Source organism: Magallana gigas, chromosome 7, assembly GCF_963853765.1.
Source record: "Magallana gigas chromosome 7, xbMagGiga1.1, whole genome shotgun sequence".
Classification (NCBI taxonomy): Eukaryota; Metazoa; Mollusca; class Bivalvia; order Ostreida; family Ostreidae; genus Magallana; species Magallana gigas.
In genome coordinates this window covers 41,632,814-41,654,376 of record NC_088859.1, presented here as the reverse complement: position 1 = coordinate 41,654,376, position 21,563 = coordinate 41,632,814, and the positions used below count along the sequence as shown (strand labels likewise).

Sequence of the window (21,563 nt, the reverse complement as noted above, 5' to 3'; positions counted from 1 at the left end):
TTTCGAGAATGTTATTTCGTTATTCAAATCTATCACTTGTAACTCGTGCATAATATATAGATTATGTCGTTTAAAAATCAGTACCAAGGTTTTGAAGATTTCGTATGCTTGCATGCTTGAATTTGTATTTATGTAAGAAAAAGGATATCTAACGAATGGCTGTTATGCCATGTTGTAAATTTATCGAGTGGCAGTAAATACAAAATTTACAATTAACATGACTGTAAATTTTGTATTTACTTCCACTCGGTAAATCAAAAATTTACAACATGACAGAACACAAGAAATTGGCGAAAAAAATCGAAAGAGATGCTCTGCCCCCTTATTAACTTTGTGAGACACGTGTATGTTTTAATTTTATATGTATATTTTAAATCCAGTATATTTTCCCTTACGGCCATATCCTGGTTACCCTGAAACCAAAAATCCATGTTATAATGTGTAAAAAAAAATATTCAATTTTAAAATATAATGTGTCTCGTATTCTTGCGGTACTCAAAAGCTGTGATATATTAAAATATATTGTAACGTATATGTTAATGGTGAAGGATTTAGAGCGATAAATTAAAGGATATTTTGAAAATGCAATCGTTTAAGACTGTGTCAGGGTGATAAATAAAATGAACCATCATATCTACCTTAGCGTTGTATGGGACACCTGTACACACTTCGTATCGAAATGAACAGTAAAATCAAGCATAATGTTATAACCCCATCCCCAATTTGATATCTCACAGCTATCGCAAAGAAAATATATTTTTGGTCAAATACTCTAAAATTTGAAAATTCTAATCAGTGAAAGTATTTTGTTTATTTGTTTATGATTTACCTTTATCCACATTAATAAATTAATCCACATTTATCCACAATGATATAGACAGGTGTTTTATACCATCTAATTCTTAGTGTATTGATGATTTGTTAAGCTGGTAAACTTTTTTTTTTTGGGGGGGGGGGGGTTACATAAATTTAACCTGAAAAGTTTGATTGTTTTTCTATAGTTTCATACAGAGCTCATCTTTTCTCGGAGATTTTTTAAGTCCAAAAATGGCCACGACCATGTAGCCCTTTAAAAAAAGAAAAAAAAGAAAATGTAAAAAAAAATTAATTAAAGTCGGGTTCGAGATTTTACTCCACTTTACATATTTATTTATTTTGTTGAAAATTCAAATATTTCACAAATTTGGTTGTTTTTCGTCTAAATGGTATAATATTTGAATTTGAACAAAGTGAAAATCCACCAAAATATGAGATTTATTTTCAATAAAATTTTACGCACCTGCGGATTGATCATAATGTTAATATCGAAAACGAGGCCTTCCTTAGCATTCCACAAACAAATCTGATTTCGATAACAGACAAGAAGTTGAAACTGCAGTCATGCAGTTGAAACATTTGAAGAATGTGCTTCCACCACAGGTAAATTAACGATATTTTCACGCAAGTTGTTTATACATGTTACTAAAACCCTCTGATCCCCTGTAAACTTGGATATTGTAAATATTTACTAGTTTAATTGAAAGTGGCAAAGAATGAGCAGGTGGGAACCAATCGCCTAAATATGCCCAAATGAAAATGAATTATAATAATATCCTATTTGGGATAATATATTTTACAGTGTGACTTGGGCGAGTGCAGCACTGACGATTAACTTTCAATGGAGGAGACAATTAATTGGCAATTTTCAACAGAAATTTAATTACTGCTGTAGTCTTTAAGCTTATGGATTAATTTGTGATGAATGGCATTGTAAGGGGTTGTATTTATTGAAGGTATGCCTATGGGGTTGGGGGTCAGTGGTTCTTTGTATTATTATTGTATTTCGAAGATTTCTTTTGTTTTTGTCACACATTTTTGCTAGTGTGTGACCCAATTACTATTTGGTATCCCCATTCCGCACTCAGTTTAAAGTTTTGACCATGTCACAGATGAACTGTTTACTTTCTACTGCGATAAATCATGCAGAACAATGTAAAAACTTGTATTGCAACATATCTGTGTTAACATTATGTCAATACACAGTCACTGATCATTGTCCTAAAAAATTTTGAATACCATGAAATGCATCAAATCATAAACCAAGTATCAACTTATACAGTGGGTAGTGATAACGTCATATAGCAAGGAGCCTTTTTTTTTTTTTTTTTTTACATCTTTTTAATTATTTTTATATAATGTCATGTTTATATTGGATACATTTCGTATGATATAATCAATTTTGTTGGTTGAAAACTTTTTAAATTACATTTTTATATGGTAAAATTCTTTTAACTAGTAAATATTAAAATGTTAACAAGGTATTTTATTTACGATTGATAGGATGGAGCTGCAAAAGTATGTTGTATTGCTTGGGCACCAAGTAACCAGAAGATGGCAGTTTGTACGTCAGATCGAGTCATCTTGTTATTTGATGAACAAGGAGAGAAAAGAGATAAGTTTTCTACCAAACCAGCAGATTCAAAGGTATTTGCAAATGCTTAGTTATAATTTATTTTGGTGTAGCTCACTGCATCAGGGCTTTATGACACGATGATTTAAATGTTCTGTGGAATGGTTGTATCGATCAGTACAATTGAGAATCATCATAGCTCAGTGGTTAAGGCTTTTGAACTGCAGATCCTGAGTTAAAATCCACCTGAGGCTTTTGTACATACCAAGTAGTTACTATAGTTTTTGAAAATCGTATTTGTGATAAAAAGTATTTTTTTTTTTGGCCTATTTGACTTAATATGTACATCTTATGCTTCATGCTATGTTTCAAATTCAAGTCATTTTCTGTTGATTTGAGAAACAATTTTAAGGTGTATGAGCCACCTTAAACCTTTGAATTGAGAAAAATAATAATAAGACTTAACAAGAAGTTCAATTTTATCAGAAGAAAGATTTTTATATATGTGTAATATGAAAAAGTTGACAAGAAATTAATTTTTATACAATATGATGAAAATGCAATTATGCTTGATTGATATCTCCCACTAAAATGCAAATTACAGAAGTTTATAAACACTGAATATATCTTGCATTGGACTATATAATAGCAATGTTTTAAATGAATATTTTTGATGAAAAAATTGTAGTTCATCACAGCTTTAATGATTTCTCTGTCATTTGTTGTGTTTCTGTTTTAGTATGGGAAAAGGAGCTACACTGTGAAAGGGCTGGCATTTTCTGGAGACTCTACAAAAATAGCTGTTGGACAGACAGACAACATCATTTTTGTTTACAAAATTGGCGAAGAATGGTAAATAAAAGTTTAACACACAGTGTCTTATCCCCACCCACCCTCCAAAAACAAAAAATCTCCACAATAATGTTAGCTATCCCTAAAGATTATATAAATGGTATTTAGCATGGTATGGTGATTTGTTACTAGAACTATTTATAGATTTAAATACAGATATGTTGCCTGTGTTATTATGGATTTTACCAGAACATCATACTCCATGAAAGAATTCTGCTTTTTCTCATTAAAGGGGAGATAAGAAGGTGATTTGTAACAAGTTTGTTCAGCAGAGTGCTGTAACCTGCCTGATCTGGCCCCCTGACCAACCTATTGTGTTTGGACTTGCAGATGGAAAGGTATGATATTTGTATACTACATTGCATAACATAGTTTTTAAGTACTTTGCTAAATTGAACATTACAGATTGTTGTTACAAATTTTTTAAAACAACTTGATTTAGGTGCGAGCAGCCAACATAAAAACCAACAAATCCTCTACCATCTATGGAACTGAGTCTTATGTTGTGTCTCTGGCTTCAAAGTAAGTTTTCTAACAGATATATTGTGCTTAACTAATTAGCTTATATTTTCTGAGTACATTTCTGTGTATTTTATAAACATTAACAAGTGTATTATCTGTGCAGTCCTTCAGGGAAAGGCTTCCTGTCAGGACATGCTGATGGTGCCATTGTACGGTACTTCTTTGATGATGAGGGGTCTGGGGATTCTCAGGTAAATCAATCGGCATACCAACACCTCTATCAGATACCAATTACATGTAAACTTATCATCAAGTAATCAATGAATAAAGATTTAAATGATTTCTTCTCAATGGTTTTTCTCAGCCATTTTGTGTTTTGATAAAGTCATTGACTAGGGTATTTGATAAAAAGACATATGCTAGGCTAGACATGTTATGATGTCAATTTGATTTTAGGGCAAGATCAGCACACACCCATGTCCTCCGTATGCATTGGCCTTTTCTCAGAACTCTATTGTCGCTGCCGGATGTGACAAGAGGATCATCGCGTATGGACGTGAAGGCCGAAGCTTTCAGCATTTTGATTACAGTCGCGAGGAAGATGAACATGAATTTACCTGTGCTGTCTCCAGTCCAAGTGGCCAGTCCATTGTCATTGGGAGTTTTGACAAGTGAGAGTTGTTTATTTGACTTGACATGTATAATTGTATGATGCTAAAAGAAAGTAGATCGTATAATGGATATAAATATACATGTATAGTTGATATTATTAGTAACTTATGCTTTTATTTAGAACTTGTATTTTGCCGAGTAATTTCAAATTTTGAATGATTTTTATAATTGTTCAGGCTGAGAGTGCTGAATTGGAGTCCCAGAAGACAGATGTGGGATGAACCAAAACTGAAGGAGATCCCTCATCTCTACACTATCACTGCTCTGGCATGGAAAAAAGATGGCTCCAGGGTTACCTGTGTAAGCAAAGAATTTTTACAGTGTATAATATATTTTCTTAAAATCAAGAAATGCATACACCTTTGTCAAATAAATCTTTGTAATTTGGTTTGGTTTTTCATGAAATGCTTGCAAAACTTTATAAATAAATTTACTATATAATTGTGGATATTTGACTGTTTTGTTTTCATGTGTATACAGGGTACCCTATGTGGAGGGGTGGAGATCTTTGATTGCTGTCTGAAGAGAACTATCTACAAGAACAAGTTTGAGATGACCCATGTTGGACTTAGTCAGGTTAGTGTAAAAGTTGGGATTAAGTAATACTTGAAATTGTTACAATATCAAACCTATCACCCTTTCTCTTACACATAGACTTAAAATAAGTCTCAATTTTTTTCAAAGTTATATTACTTGTATTTAATGAGGAGTATTAATGTTTTTTTGAAAATGTGATTTTATCAAACTCTTCATTTCCAATTTAGGTGATTGTGAAAAATTTGTCCAGTGGACAAAGAGTGGTACTGAAGTCCCACTATGGCTATGAAATTGATGAGGTTAGAATCATGGGCAAAGACCGTTACTTGGTGGCCCACACCTCAGACACCATCCTACTGGGAGACCTGCAGAACAACAAGCTCAGTGAGGTACTGTATCAGGCTATTGTTATCTTTCTTAGAGCAGTAACAGAATATGAAAATCATTGTACTTATTGCATTTAATGTGTTTGTCTTTAATTTCAATGAAGGATTTAATTTTGTAAACTTGCGTGTTTTAGATTCCATGGCAAGGTTCAGGAGGAAATGAAAAATACTACTTTGACAATGAAAGTGTAAGTAAATTGTAATTCATTGTTTCTGTTTATAGGATGTACAAAAAAATAAAGAAATAAAGAATTTGACATGCAGAATATCCACTTTGCCTTTAATGGTTAAAACTTGTAATGTTTTTGTGACCGTAGGTGTGTATGATCTTCAATGCCGGCGAGCTGGCTCTGATTGAGTATGGAGCCAATGAGGTTTTGGGGTGTGTGAGGACCGAGTTCATGAACCCTCACCTGATCAGTGTGAGGCTGAACGAGCGGAAGCAGAGAGGCGTGGAGGACAACAAGAAGATCGCCTACTTACTGGACCTTAAGACCATCGCTATCAGTAAGGCACCGCATTCCATTGTCATTCACAAAAATCATCAGTTTTGAAGATAATGATTAAAACCAACAATTCTGAGGATAATGAATTTTAAAATGACCTTTGGAAAGATCTTAAGAAGTCACAAACTACTTTTGCTTCTTGCCTAGAATTTATTTTTTTGTGTCAGTTGTTTAGTTGTCATCTGTTGCTTTTTTCAATTTGATAATTTTTTCCTCTTTTCAGTGGACTTGATAACTGGAGTGACCATCGGACAAGTGAGCCATGAGTCTAAGATTGACTGGCTAGAGGTATGACATATTTGTTTATGAGACAACAAATAATACAGACCTATATAGTTATAGTCACATTCCTAATTACATGTACCAATGGACAATCTTATCATGAACTCTTATTTCTTTAGTTGAATGAAACTGGAAGGAAGATACTTTTCCGAGACAAAAGGATGAGGGTCAGTATCACAATGTTAATTCCACACAATCCTGTAGCTGTGACAGTGCCACTCACCCTTTAAACAAGATTTGTCATGTCAATTTTATTTATTTTCAGTTAAACCTCTATGATATTGAATCACAGCACAGAACAACCATCTTGAACTACTGCTCCTATGTACAGGTAATACTTACACTCAAACTAGTACATTTATACAGGTAATACTTACACTCAAACTAGTACATTTATACAGGTAATACTTACACTCAAACTAGTACATTTACATATAATTGCTGTTATTCAGAATTACCAAGAAACTATTTTGCTTGATTTTTAAGTCATTTTGAATTTGTATATGTGATTTATTTAGCTTCTGCTTTGTATGGTAATTTGAAGAGTGACCTGTGTTTTGTTTTCAGTGGGTGCCAGGAAGTGATGTGGTTGTTGGTCAGAATCGTGGGAACTTGTGCATCTGGTACAACATCGATGCCCCTGAAAGAGTGACTATGTTCCCAATCAAGGTAAACATTTTGAGAGATTGTATACAAAAGTGTAATATAATAGTTTTTCGACTCAAAACATGTATACGTAAAGAGTCATTGGTTTGTACTGCTGTTTTGATTACAGGGGGATATTGTTGATCTGGAGAAGGCAGATGGTAAGACCGACGTAGTGGTACAGGAGGGGGTCCAGACCGTCTCCTACACGCTGGATGAGGGACTCATCGAGTTCGGCACAGCTATAGATGATGGCGACTTTGAAAGGTAAGAAATTTTTCCTTCATTTTGTAACAAGGTCTGGAGTCGCAATGTCCAATTTCCAATCTGATATGTGTGAACATGTAAGAAATGTCAAACAGATGAATGTGTAAAATGTATTTGACTACATGATTGCATCTCACCTTGTGCAGGGCTGTGTCGTTTTTGGAGACACTAGAAATGTCGGCAGAAACTGAGGCCATGTGGAAAACTCTGAGTAAGCTTGCATTGGAGGACAGGCAACTGCATATCGCAGAAAGGTAGAATTGTCATACCTGTACATCATTTTTATTTCAAACTTTTGACACAAATTATATGTGTCAAAAGATCATTGTACTTAAATTTATGCATTGAAATTTGTTTTCAGATGTTTTTCTGCACTTGGTGACATTGCAAAAGCCCGTTACATGAAAGAGACCTTTAGACTTGCAGAGGAAATATCAAAAACCAAAGTAAGTTAACTTGCTTAATAAAAAGGAAATGTTATGACTGCATGTAGATTAAATTTTTTTAATTTATGTGCTGATATTTTCAGTAAATATTTATTTGCTTTGCAGGGAGGAGATGGTTTTAACCACTACAAGGTCAGAGCAAGACTGGCTATCATGGAAAAAAGATTCAAAGAAGCTGAGAGCATTTACCTTGAACAGGTATCAAAGAAGTTTTGCTGTATTTTATTAGAAAATTTTGATGAAGCATATAGTATTTGTGTAAAATTAGTTTTCAGTTAGTTATGGATTTTATGTGCAATTTATGTAGAATCATGTGGATGAAGCTATGGAGATGTACCAAGAGATGCACATGTGGGATGAAGCCATAGAGGTGGCTGAGGCTAAGGTAATGTATTTGTAAATTGAATTCTTTCTATAGGAAATAGAAATATTACATGGTTTTTGTACTAAGGATTCTAAAACAAATGAGTTAATTTTTAGATGCACCCAGAGCTAGAGAATCTGAAGAGGAGCTATTATCAGTGGTTGATGAACACGGGACAAGAGGAGGCTGCGGGAGAAGTAAGGCTTATTGACAATCAGTTAAACTTCATCAGGAAATTATAGATGATACCCTTCTCTATATTATACAATCTATTCCCCTTTCTCCATATAGTAGATACATGTATGTATACATTGTATATAACAAATGCTATCTCTTTAAAAAAAATGACATTATTGAAAAGTTTTTCAATCCTTTATTAGTGAGATTATTGGTAATATATCAGGTTTATGGTTTATTGTTTAAATTCAACAGCTCAAAGAAAAAGAAGATGACCACCTAGCTGCCATTAACCTGTACATGAAGGCGGGTCTACCAGCCAGAGCCGCCCGGGTGGCCACCAGCAGAGAGGTCAGTCAGTGGTTCCCCTCCCTATCTCACGATCCCTAAGAGTGATTTATTTCTTGTTTGTATATCTGATTTTATTATTTTGTGTGTAGGAGCTGATGTCCAATTCTGAGCTGATTTCAAGAATTGCCTCTGCTTTGATTAAAGGAGAGCTGTATGAAAGAGTAAGTGTATATGTTAATTGGAAACAAAATTAAAAAGGGAAAATTGCTAGAAGAATAACAAAATTATTTTATATCCTGCATATTAAATATACTTTTAATTTCTAGGCAGGAGATTTATATGAAAAGATTAAAGACACAGCAAGAGCAATGGAATGTTACAAGAAGGGACATGCCTTCCGTAGAGGTAATGCCCATTTTTGCACTGAATTAAACTTCCTATTTCTTTTCAAATTTATTTCATTCTAATCAAAAGTGATTTACCGGTAACTGTCTGTCACTATTTAAAAACTTCATGAATTTTATCATTGCTCAGCTGTGGACTTGGCTCGCTATGCCTTCCCTGCAGAAGTTGTGAAACTGGAGGAGCATTGGGGAGACTACTTGTCCTCTCAGAAACAGCTGGACGCTGCCATCAACCACTACATTGAGGCAGGGTAAGTCCAACACCCCTCCTGTACCACCTTGTCTGTTCATAAAGAGGTGCCAATTACAAGCACAAATTTTGAATACATGTTCATATACATCCATATTGAGAAGCATATTTATATGTATTTACGCGTAAGTTCTTGACTGTGTGAAGGTATTAGTTTATCTGTTGAAAAGAAACCAGAGATCTTAATGAATTGTAATTATCGTACATATCAAATAAATCTGAAATGAGATAAAAATACTGAATGAAAATTAAGTTAAGAATACATTAACTTCTTTGATAGGGCCACATCCAAAGCAGTGGAAGCTGCCATACAATCCCGACAGTGGCTCAAGGCTGTCCAGATCCTGGAAATACAAGACTCGTCCATGTCGGCCAAATACTACAAACAGATCGCTGACCATTACGCCTCCATTGGTGAATACGAGGTACAGTATACTTGATATTTCATTTGCAATTTATGGAAAAACCTTCTTTTGAATAAACATAAAGAAGAGATCTCAGAAGAATATTATAAGTAAGTTTTTGATTTGTCATCAGAAAGCGGAGCAGTATTATGTTGAGGCTGGTTCCACCCGAGAGGCTGTGGACATGTACAATAATGCTGGGAAATGGGAGATGGCACATAAGGTAAAAGTCCCATGTACAGGAATTAAAGCTTTTGGATGCAATTCCTATTAGATGAAGTTCCTCTTGCTGAGTTAGTAGTCACAGCATCTTATTGTATTTTGTATCTTTAAAAAGCTGGCATCTACATACATGAAGTCTGATGATGTATCCACACTGTACATATCACAAGCTCGTCAACTAGAAAGTCAGGCAAAGTTCAAAGAGGCAGAAAGGTTAGTACAAATGTCTGTTCAAAATATGGTATTATCTTACTTAAGTTACTTTAAACTTGCAAAGAACAGTAGAGTAATGGTAATATATTGACCTATGCTTTCAGGTTATATGTAGCAGTTCAGGAGCCTGACTTGGCTATTACAATGTACAAGAAGCACAAGATGTATGGGGACATGATACGATTGGTGAAGGTCCACCATCCAGACCTGGTGCCAGACACTCATCTACACCTGGCTAAGGTAGGGAATAGGTCTACTTAAAGGGATCTATGTGTGAAGGGGCAACCTAATATTTTTATGTTTACAATAAACAGGCATTAACAGCAACAATATTTGGTCAAAACAGAAATATAACAACCCTTCCAAACAATAAAACTGCTACACAAGTTTTGATTCTGATTTGGCTGAAATATAATAATTTGTAAAGAATTATTTTGCTTAAAACTACACACTGTGTCCATGTATTTGCTTTATATTTATGATACAAAATGATAAACATCATGAGCCAAGATTTTCCTTTCTTGTATTGTTTATGGTTTTACTTTACCAGTAAATTTTTTTAGTTATTTGTATAGAATTTGTCCTTTCCTGCAATAATCATGTAAATATGACTATACAGGAGTTAGAGGCTGAGGGAAACCTGCGCCAGGCAGAGCACCACTACCTGGAGGCTGGGGACTGGAAAGCTGCCGTCAACATGTACCGGTCCCAGGATATGTGGGAGGAGGCACACAGGGTGAGGTCCTAATTAATTACACGTGTCTATAATAACAAATACCTAGTGTTATATTGATGTGTTATAATAAATCCTCTCCTTGCTTTGAAAAACCACACTCAGAAATGAATAATAGAACATCTACTTTATAGGTAAAGATAAGAATACTTTAAATAAGTAAATACATGTATATGCATAAGAATATTGATGGAAATGACTGTTTGACAGGTTGCTAAGAACAGTGGAGGGGCCACTGCAGCCAAACAAGTGGCCTACTTATGGGCCAAGAGTCTGGGAGGAGATTCTGCTGTCAAACTGTTGGCCAAGTTTGGTCTGGTGGATGCAGCTATTGAGTATGCTTCAGAAAACTGGTGAGTGTAATGTTTGTGTCAATTAGGAAAAAGTGACAAAACCACACTTATATACCTGAGATGCTGCCTGAAATTCGAGAAAAAATAATATGAATTCCCAAATTTTCTGAAAATTTCAACCAAGAAAACAATTATTTGGTTTTCTTATGTATTTAAATGCTAATTATCTTTTATTACAGTGCATTTGACTTTGCATTTGAGCTTGCTCGCCTTGCAAACAAAAACAAATTACCTGAGATCCACCTGAAGCACGCCATGTTCCTGGAGGATGAGGGGAGGTTTCATGAGGCTGAGGCCGAGTTCATCAAGGCTGCAAAACCAAAGGAAGCAGTCCTTATGTAAGTTTTTCTTTTGTTTAATGTGATCAAATGACTCAGATATCTTTGATGAACAATTTTTGTATATTAATTATTAACATTTTTACAATCAGTGAGTGTAATAAAGGTATCTTTTTTACCTGGTAACAGGTATGTACACAACCAGGACTGGGACTCTGCCCAGAGAGTTGCCGAGCAGAGTGATCCTGACTCGGTCGCTGATGTCCTCGTGGGACAGGCTCGCTTTGCCTTTGAGGAGAAAGAATATGCCAAAGCAGAGTCCTATCTGCTGCGGGCCCAGAGGCCAGAGCTGGCTGTCAAATACTATAAGGTATATAAATATATATTGTTCACTAAGATGTGTTAATCTTTTAAAGCTGGCATACTCTTCTGTGTTGTTTAATAAAACATTTATAATATTTCAAATCTTGCATGACCAATAATTTGTTGTCTCCCTTTCTTTGAACTCTGTTGATTCATAGCTTATATAAACATTCAAAATTGTTTAAATGTGTTTGTAGGATTCTGCCATGTGGCAAGATGCTCTAAGAGTATGCAAAGAATATATTCCACACAAATTACAACATCTTCAAGATGAATATGAGAGAGAAATGGCTGACAAAGGAGGCCAAAGGTGAGAAAAAACTTTGGATTGGAAGGAGTCGGGATGGGTTACTTACTTAAAAAGTCACTGAAGTTAAAAAATTAGATTATCGATTTTATAATGTAGAAAAGAAAGCGACTGTTGATTACAAAATGTTTTCAGTGGAATTGAGGCCATGGTGCGACAGGCCCGTGAGTGGGAGTCCTCGGGAGAGTATGCCCGGGCGGTGGAGTGTTACCTCAAGGTCACTACCAACCTCACTGACGATAGGAACGTCCTAGAGAGGTGCTGGATGAAGGTATAGAAAGATACCTACACCAAACTTTGGAAGTTTGTTCTATATATACATTTGAAATACATGTAGATCAGGATAAAGGATTTTTTTTTAATTGTTGTAGGCTGGTGATATAGCTGTGAAATTCTTGGGACAAGAAAGAGCTCAGACAGTAGCTGAGATTGCTGGACCAAGACTAGCCGAGATCAGGAAGTTTGAACAGGTCAGTACTCATATTAATGCAGCAACTTAGAGCATGAACAATGTGCTCAATGTCTTAAAAAAGGTTTTAAAGAATACATGTAAATTTTTCTAATTTTACAATTTATTTGGTAAATTTAAAGCTTAACAAATTTAAATGAATTCATTTTCCTAAATCTTATTAAGCAAATTTGTTTCATTTTGTAGTACGTGTACCTTGTTAAATTGATTTTGTTTTTGACTGCAGGCTGCAGAGCTGTATCTGAATGTTGACCTGATTAAGGATGCCATTGACATGTTTATTGCTGCTGAGGAGTGGAACAAGGCCAAGCGAGTGGCAAAGGAGTTAGAACCCAGGTACATGTTGATCAGCAAACAGACCTCATTGATTCAGAGAAATAACATAGAATTCAAATTTTGTATATTTCTTGAAATAGTTTGTATATGTAGTAAAAACTCCATGAGCATGTAATTGAAAAATGAATTTTTTTGTAGATTGGAGGCCTATGTTGATGAGCGGTATAAAGACAGTCTCAAAAACCAAGGAAAGGCAGAGCAGGTACACAAACAGTGATTGAAATGCTGAATTGGTCAATAACAGAACTTTGTGATAAATTAATTTCTTTCTGTATTTTGTATTACAAAAGATGAACAATTCATTAACGTTTTATTTTTGCTGTAGCTGGCCAGCGTTGATGTGGTGGGTGCTTTGGATATGTACATTGAGAAAGGAGAGTGGGAGAAATGTTTGGAAACAGCAGCTCAACAGGTGAGACATTAAATATAAAGACTTTGACACAAAACATTCAAGTTTAAATTGTTTGATGTATTAGAGAAGTGGAATATAAGTGTGACAGTTTATAAATGTATGTATATCTGTATGCCATTCTTTTCATCAGAATGCCAAAGTTCTGCACAAGTATGCTGCACTGTATGCCACTCATCTAATAAAGAACAATGATAGCCGGAAAGCTCTGGATATTTACGTCAAGTATGGAGCACCAGCCAATGCCCAGGTAAGAATATATGTATAGTAATACTCATCTTTAAATACACTTTATGACAAGAAATTTTTCACATGCTTACACAAGCTGTTTATCTACTTTTTTACTATCAGAACTTCAATATATACAAGAGGATATTCAGTGATGTTATAAACATGAGAGGCTTGGACAAACCAGAGGCATACCACACTTGGGGAGAGCTCAGAGATGTCATGTTTGACTTGGTAAGATACCTTTTTAGATTGTAAGCTACAATAACAATTTCAATGTATATATGATGCATAAATTTTTGAACTGAAATTTCTAGAAAATTATAGAGTTTTGTCAATACAAAGTTCCATTCATACAAAACTTTTGTTGAAATTCTGTAATTATTACATGTACTCTAGAATTCTGAATGTTTTGTATTACCTGGTACATTTGTATTTACAAAGTTAGAATTTACATTTATTATTCTCATATAGTTAATTTTATTGATTTCACGGATAAGAAGAATATGCAATTAGTATTTTCATCTTTTGTGGGATTCGAACAATTTGCCAATTTATGTTATTGTTTGTGAAAATGACAGCCACGATTTGGCCTGATCTTTGGACATGTGGTCTGATTCATTATTTTGATTGTATTATGGACAATTTTTGCAGGTTGACAACATGAGTAAGGGCTCAGATGCCAACACCCCTCCTCATGCCGAGTTTGAGAGTCTGTTGTTGATTGCCCATTATTACGCTAACCGGTCGGCTTTCCAGCCTCACAAATCCCTAGAAGAATTGGCCACAAAAATAGCCATCAGCCTACTGAGGCACACCGACATCATTCCAGCAGACAAAGCCTTCTACGAGGCAGGAATGATGTGCAGGGTGATTATTTACATGTGTTCATTGGGAGTTACTAAATTTACAAAATCTTGATGTGACTTTTAGTTCTCATTGAATGTAAACTATTGTCTCGTTTGTGATTGTGTTATTTTATATTTTAAGTGTACGTGTATTTATTTTTCAGAGCGTTGGATGGGAGAATGCAGCTTTTGTTTTCTTGAACAGATATCTAGACATCTCTGAGGTAAGAATTGTTAGAACTGTCAGAAATGTTATGAACCTTAACAGGCTCAAGAGCATGCAGTTGTTCATGCTATACTTCCTGTGTTGTTTGTAGGCTATAGAGGAAGGGTCTCTGGACATGTTAGATCACAGTGATTTTCAGGATACAGACATTCCATTTGAAATCCCTCTTCCAGAAAAGCCGTATTTAACTGTGAGTCATTTGTTATGTGGTAAATTAATCTTGAATCATTTTAATGTTCTTATTTGTTCTATTTAACTATGAGTCATATGTTTTGTTGGTAAATTATTCCTGAATCATTTTAATGTTCTTATGGTAGGACAATCACTAACTGTTGAATTATCATTGTTTGTTGGGGACCAATGTTTGTAGCTTTTATTAGATAACCATTGCCCACAAATATACATCCCCACGAACCTATATACAATCATCTGTTTAATGTTTATTAAAATTTGCCCGCTTACACTATAAACAAAATTATGCCCCCATACCCCAACAAATTAAAAAATTTCAAAGTATTCATTTGATGGCTTATACAAGAATTCAATTATGCTTTTCATCTATTAATATACATAAATCACTTATTCCTTTGATGTTCTATTCACAGAATCAATTATTCCTACATGTTTTATACACAGAATCACCAATTTCATTCATGTGGTATACACAAATCACTCATTTTATAAAATTCTATTTTCCCTTAATGTTTGTATACACAGAACCAGCAGCATGAGGAAGTCAAGGAGTGGGTGTTGGCCGTGTCCATGGATCAGAAAGTGGAGCAGGTGCTCCCCAGGGACGAGAGGAACTGTTACGAGGCCTCCCTGATAGCTCCAGACACCGGCATTCGCTCTCAACCATGTGTGGTCACAGGTACAAGTCTGTCTGAGTACATGGGAAACATGAAATCAATGCTGTAAAAATTTCAAGCTTTGTTTTTCAAATCATCATCTTCTTTTCAATGCAATATGGTTAAGATTTAAAATAAAAATGAACCAATAATTATTAGTCTCTCACAATGATAGGCTATTCAAATAAAAATTGTATAATGTATATGCACATACATTAACTAGTATAAGAATTATTACAGGAGAACTTGTGTAGTACGAACATGGATATAACAAAATTTCAGATATTGCGAATTTTTTTTGAGACCCCAGTAAAATTCTTAAGAAATCTTTGTTAAATTTTATGGTTATAACGAATTCGGATATAATGGATTTACAGATATAGCAAACTGATTTTGAGTCCCGTAGAGGTGAATTATAACGAAATTTAACACTTTTATAATGAATTTGTTGGCAGTTAAAAAAGTTTGCACAACCATTTAACAAAATGGTTTGAATTAATTTATTTTCGCATGAATTTTTCAATTTACAATCCGATTTTTAAAGGTATCAAAAGAATATTTTTTTCATTCTGAGCCTCAAATTAGCAAAAACTGTAGTCTGGTTAAAGAATATATGTATATAGTGAATTTGCTATAGTTAATATTAAGAATTCGTTATATGGATATAACGAATTACGGATATAATGAAGTAAATCCATTGGTCCCTAGGACTTAGCTATAACCGAGCTATACTGTATTATTCATTTATAATAAGAATGTCTTTGTTCCATTCAGGATATCCTGTATTGAAAAGTCCAATGGAGTTCAAAAGTCCAGGCAAAGTAGCTAACAAGGATGACTGGAATAAACTCATCATGGCTGCAAAGGTAAGCAGTTTGTTTTATATGCATTGATACATGTACCAAAATTAAAGAATTATTGAAAAGAGGTCATAACTGGTGAAAGAGTGAGGGCATAATTGTTGAACAAATTTAGAGCTATTGACTTGCATTATACAGGTATCTCACAGTCCCGAGCTGAACGATGTGCTGAAGTTTATTGGTGTGTGGTGCGGATCCACACCAAATCCCAGCTACTCATTCCAGTAAACATGGACATTAGTGCTGAACAAAAGAGGACTCTGTGATATACTGTTGTGTTTCCGTCCGTTATTAGTGAATTTATTATGAAGAATAAATATAGTAACTCAATTAAGATTTTTAGTTCTGTTTTTTAAGGTTTTGGAGCAGAAAAAAATTATTGTTCTTATGCACAACCGCATTAGGTTTAACGTGCTCCATTGATTATTTGTATTGTCATTTTGAAAAGGGGAATAATTCAATGCAATAAAAATTAAAATAAGATAGCTGCCTTAGCATTATTTTTGGCCTGAGAATCAGAATCAAAAGATTTGATATTTATAACCACGGGTGTAAGTTTTTAAAGCAAGTGCCCTATGTTGGCCAAAGTCCAGTTTATACTGATCAATCTTCAGCAAACGTTGATGGATCATCTTGTCGTATTATGCTCACGACATGCTTGAATGCTTAAAATACTGAAAATGAATGCTTAAAGTATCGTGTCAAAGCAGCCAAATGCATGTTTGATGTTACTATAACATACGTGGCTGCATAAAGCTTGATCTCAATTATCCTGATGCTGGGTTAGGTTTGAGTTTTTGGAGCATTACAAGTGGGTTACAATTTTTAAACTGAAGAACCTAAAGTACATTTTAAAAGATGTCTACATTATTTAGACGTTTATGATTAATGTACCTATTGGTGTGTAACAGAGGTTGCTTCAAATACTGAGTCTTTATCTCTAAGACAAGATCAAGTTTTTGGAATAGTTCATATCAGGAGCTGGTAAGGCTTAATTCCGAAGCGGAAAAATCAGTAAAGTTTCGAAATGGCTGTGATACGAATCCTCATTAGGCCTACAGTTCGATACTGGCCGTGCATAATCTATATAAGCCTATAGATTATAAGTCTATAGAAATTGTAGAAAACGAAAGGGAACAATATTTTACGATTCCTCATAATGTCACAATGAACACAAAATTGATAAGTTTCCGATTCCAAATTTTACATAGAATTCTGTGCACTAACTCTGGTTTATTTACATTTAAAATATTAGATACTGAAATGTGTTCATTTTGCCATGAAACTAAGGAGTCAATAAGTCATCTTTTTTATGGTTGTCTGCATGCACGAAACATTTGGATTACAATACAGGAAAAACTAAGAACTTGTGCAATATTGATGTATGTTTTAATGAACAAACAGTAATCTTTGGATGTAACCATGCCAATCCTGTTTATCTAGAGCACTTAATCTATTGATATTGTTAGCAAAAAGATTTAATTATATTAACAGATGTCAGTATATTTTACCCTCTACAAAATCACTGTTTGAATACATCAAATGTTTTAGATATGTTAAGATATACTCTTCCCATTCATTGAACATACGAAAAGACAATGAGGCCAAGGATAGTTGGCGGATCATCTCAAAAATATTAGTTACTTGAGTTTCCAATTTCATTCATCTTTTTATGTTATGATTGTACATGCATAGTTTGTAAATAAATTATAAAAAAAACAAAACATCTGTGGGTAAGGAAACACTTAAAATTTTCATTGAAACTACAAATCAAATAAAATGAATTTGGTGTGTAACGATTAATGGGAGAAAGGAACTTATTAAACTACATACACTAATCGAAAAATAACCAAATTTAGCGTGAATTGTATGAAGGAATAGGAGAGCATTTAAATTCTTCTTTTAAACTTCTAATCCGATGAAGACTTACCGGTATAACACGAGATATTATGTCTATAGGAAATAGGGACCATTGAACTGCCAATCCAAACTAATCAAATCAAGACTTAGATGCAGCGAATTATCAGGGTACGAATATTTTTTTTTTTTTTTTTTTGCATATAGAAAAAATATCGTCTAGTTATATAAGTTTGGTGTATAAACTATTACAATCATAAACTGATACTGACTACAGTGATTGCTATTCACATAGCTGAAAAAAAACCACGTTACCAACTTGTAAAAATACTTTAATTTCAAACAGTTTAAACATAAAATTCATCACAGTCAAAAAGTATCACAGCAATAAATGGATGTATTTATCATAATTGTAAAAAATTAACAAAACAAGTTTAACAAAAAAATACTTGTTTAGATATATGATCAACTTGTTCATAAAAGATTACTTGTAATACATATTGTACATATGAAATATTTTTAAAACGATAAACAGTAAACACCAGAAAGAAATAGCCAATAAACCACTTGCTCAGTTTTGTTCTGTTTTGTCAGTGAACCAATACCAAAGAGGCTGGCTTGGGTGGGGTGAGGTTTTGAGTGTCGGCGACAATCATATAGCCCAGTCTGGTGTATTTCTCTTTGAGTGCTTCCAAAGGTTTTTCGCATTGTAGATAGCTTCGTTTTCTGAAGAAGTAAATTTACGTGTCTTTTAGAATTTTTAATAAGAAGTTTTTTAAAAAAAAAAATGACGTTTTAACAATTTACAAATTATAATATATGGTATTTACTTTAAAATGAATGTCTCCTTTTTATCTTACCGATGATGATTATCCCCTTTCTTGCTCTAGTAAAAAACATCATTAGTTTGAAAGCATCCATTTTTTAGATTACGAAACATTCATGACTACTAGAGTACTAACATTAATTTAAGTACAAAAATCAACAAAGATATTGCTAATATATATGCCGATGAATTATGATTAACAAACTTAAACAATGATAAAAGGATAACCACTTCGTATGATAAGTCAATGAACAGTTACATAAAAATATCATCATGATGGTATTGCTATGAAATCATTAACATTTCTGGTAAAAATTGCAACATATCACATATGTAACATTGATATAAAGGTGATATAATTAAGATAAGACATGTTTTAAAATCCAAACATGACGTGCATCAATGATTCAAGAAATAAACATGTAATACTGTGGTTTCATTAATATTCAAGGGTATCAATTGTCGTGGATAAAATGAAAATCACAGTTTCAAGGATACGTGAATTCGTGGCCAATGACCCTATCAATACAAAATGTTAATAGAAATTGGTCTTCAATCAACACTTAATTTTGTGGAACAACTTAATAACGAAATCCACGAAAATTGGTATTCAACGGATATTGATGAAACCACAGTAACATTTTTCTATTATTATAGAAACAAATACGTATAGAGTTAGATATCTAAAAAAATAGATATTTTACTCATTCTAAAATATGTCCATTTAGAGAATGGTGCAAGTGCCAGTTTTACAGTAGCTATAACAAACGGTAAAAGAACTAAAACAAACGTGATCAATATTTAAAACAATCAAACAAACAACTTATCACATACACAAGTATATTCACAAGTATATTTACATTTTCCAGGGTCTTTGCCCGTGATAACACTACGTATCGATTTTGTACTATAAAACCCATAATACAAATGACGCCAAATTGAGGCGCCAGCGGGGTTTGCTTATTTATATTTAAATATTTAATCGTACGATGGCTGAAAATTATATAAATATAAGTAATAAGGAATCATTCTTTGAATATTATGAGGTGATAATTTCGGTCGTGGCGTGATCAAATCTATCATAAAGCCCTTCGGGCTTTATTGGATTTGATTACGCCCCGACCCTAATTATCACCTCATAATACTCAAGTAATGATCCTTATTCCTTATATCAACGCAATAAATGGATGTGTACATTAAAATTGTAAAAATCTATGAAAATACAAGTTTCGTTATATAATGTGTTCTAGTAAAACTTATTCTAAGGAATTTGTCAATATTTACATATTTTATAAATCTAGAGTACTAATTCTGTAGGGTCAACTTTTTTTTAACGTAACACAATTTAAACAGGAAGGCAATAGCTAATGAATCATTTCTTCAGGCAATTTCTCGTTTTATCCTGTTTTGTAAGTACAGTGTATATGAAACAGTATCTATAGGCTAGCATTGTTCTTTCAGTATCTTTTCCCTGGTCGCTCTAGTGGGGTGAGGTCTTGATCCTCGGCGTTAACCACACAATCCAGTCTGGTGTAGTGTTTTATGAGTGCTTCCCAAGTTTCGTCGCATTGTAGTAAGTTTTTGTTTCCTGAAAAAAAAATGATTTCTATTTTTGAATTTTAGTCATAGGATGAAAAAAAACTTGAGAGTAATAAAAATATACATCAAAATATAATACATGTATTAATATCAATTCATACCATAGTATATATTTTTTTTACTACGACACAAATGTTTTGTTACAGAATAACGATTTCAGACAAAACCAGTTTTGTTAGAGACCAAAATCTATTGTAAAATAAAACATTTTAAAAAATATACCAGACATTTCACAATTTTCAGCAAAGGAATTACAAGAGGATTGCATGATAAACTATTAATCATAGAAAAGAAATATCTTCTAAAGATGTCTCCAGTTTCTTTTTACCAATGATAATTATTCCCTTCCTCGCGCGAGTCAAAACAACATTGATCTGATGTGCGTCTGTAATAAATCCTAGATTTTTCTTGCACCAGCCTTTGTTGCGGTTTGGTTCGATCCTAAACTTCGGAAGTGATCTTACAGCGCTAAAGATAACGTAGTCCCACTCTCCACCTTCGAATAAAAACAGCTGTTAAAGTTTTCAAAACGGAATTTTTTATAGAAAACAACAATCAGACAATTAAAAAAAATCTTTTACAGACTGAATGAATAAAAAAGTTACTAAATATTTAATCAGGACTCCTATTCAATGTGAATAATTCAGGTTGTAGGATAACAGTATATATTTTTTTCACCACGACAAAATTGATTGTGTAACAAAATAACTATTTCAGACAATACCTGTTTTGTTAGAGACCAAAATCTATTGTAAAATAAAACAAATGGCTAATATAGACAGCAAATATATTACAGAACAAACCTGCTGTTGGAGAGGAATGACTATTGCAGTAGACAGAATGCCCAGTGTATAGAACAAATGCTCTCCGTAGACATAATCATGTCATAATCATAATCATTTACTTTTTCCAGAAGACGAAAATATATATTGTAGGAGACCTATTGTCTACAGTACTAGAATTCATAACGCATAGGTAATTTACCTTGACTGGACACCGCTGTAGTGACATTGGAGTTGATGAAATTTTTCTTCTTCAGAGCATCTCTTATTGCAAAACACTGGGCGTTATACTGAGACATGACTTTAACATGGTGCCTATCCATTTTTTCGTGAGACATCAAGTACTCGTACACTTTCACCTTGATGAAAATAAATATACTATTATTAAGTTGATTAATTGTTTTATTTTGTAAGTTTTATTTTTTATTTTTTTACGTGACAAGGCGGTTGTTAGAACTGTTTATTGTATTAC

General features: G+C 33.6%; 2 protein-coding genes across 4 annotated transcripts in view; one reads left to right on the top strand and one right to left on the bottom strand.

Annotated features, from left to right (window-relative positions):
* The first annotated feature begins 1,265 nt into the window (after positions 1–1,265).
* On the top strand, positions 1,266–16,357 carry LOC105323783 (intraflagellar transport protein 172 homolog). The gene is made up of 48 exons (XM_034458959.2): positions 1,266–1,419; positions 2,320–2,463; positions 3,129–3,241; positions 3,474–3,579; positions 3,684–3,763; positions 3,867–3,954; positions 4,160–4,374; positions 4,552–4,675; positions 4,856–4,951; positions 5,140–5,301; positions 5,433–5,486; positions 5,616–5,805; positions 6,028–6,092; positions 6,206–6,253; positions 6,352–6,417; positions 6,654–6,755; positions 6,862–6,998; positions 7,145–7,252; positions 7,360–7,444; positions 7,550–7,642; positions 7,752–7,829; positions 7,925–8,005; positions 8,241–8,336; positions 8,426–8,497; positions 8,603–8,681; positions 8,811–8,931; positions 9,211–9,355; positions 9,468–9,557; positions 9,672–9,769; positions 9,874–10,009; positions 10,389–10,505; positions 10,713–10,855; positions 11,035–11,193; positions 11,323–11,503; positions 11,694–11,806; positions 11,939–12,074; positions 12,175–12,273; positions 12,499–12,608; positions 12,747–12,810; positions 12,934–13,020; positions 13,151–13,267; positions 13,369–13,479; positions 13,900–14,115; positions 14,258–14,317; positions 14,411–14,509; positions 15,037–15,190; positions 15,942–16,033; positions 16,166–16,357. Exons 1-48 carry the CDS (start codon positions 1,381–1,383, stop codon positions 16,253–16,255), a joined length of 5,259 nt encoding a protein of 1,752 aa, XP_034314850.2. The 5' UTR covers positions 1,266–1,380; the 3' UTR covers positions 16,256–16,357.
* Positions 16,358–18,467: 2,110 nt separating this feature from the next.
* Positions 18,468–21,563, bottom strand: part of LOC136270275 (3'-5' exoribonuclease HELZ2-like) — a 58,579-nt gene continuing 55,483 nt past the window's right edge. For 2 of the 3 annotated variants that reach the window (XM_066067462.1, XM_066067464.1), the window contains 4 exons: positions 21,294–21,450; positions 20,638–20,805; positions 18,745–20,298; positions 18,468–18,610 (listed from right to left, as the gene is read on the bottom strand). In XM_066067462.1, coding sequence (XP_065923534.1) covers positions 20,168–20,298; positions 20,638–20,805; positions 21,294–21,450 — 456 coding nt within the window. In that variant the 3' untranslated portion in view covers positions 18,468–18,610; positions 18,745–20,167. Of the gene's footprint in view, positions 18,611–18,714; positions 20,299–20,637; positions 20,806–21,293; positions 21,451–21,563 lie in introns of all 3 variants that reach the window. The other variant, XM_066067463.1, reaches the window with a different exon arrangement.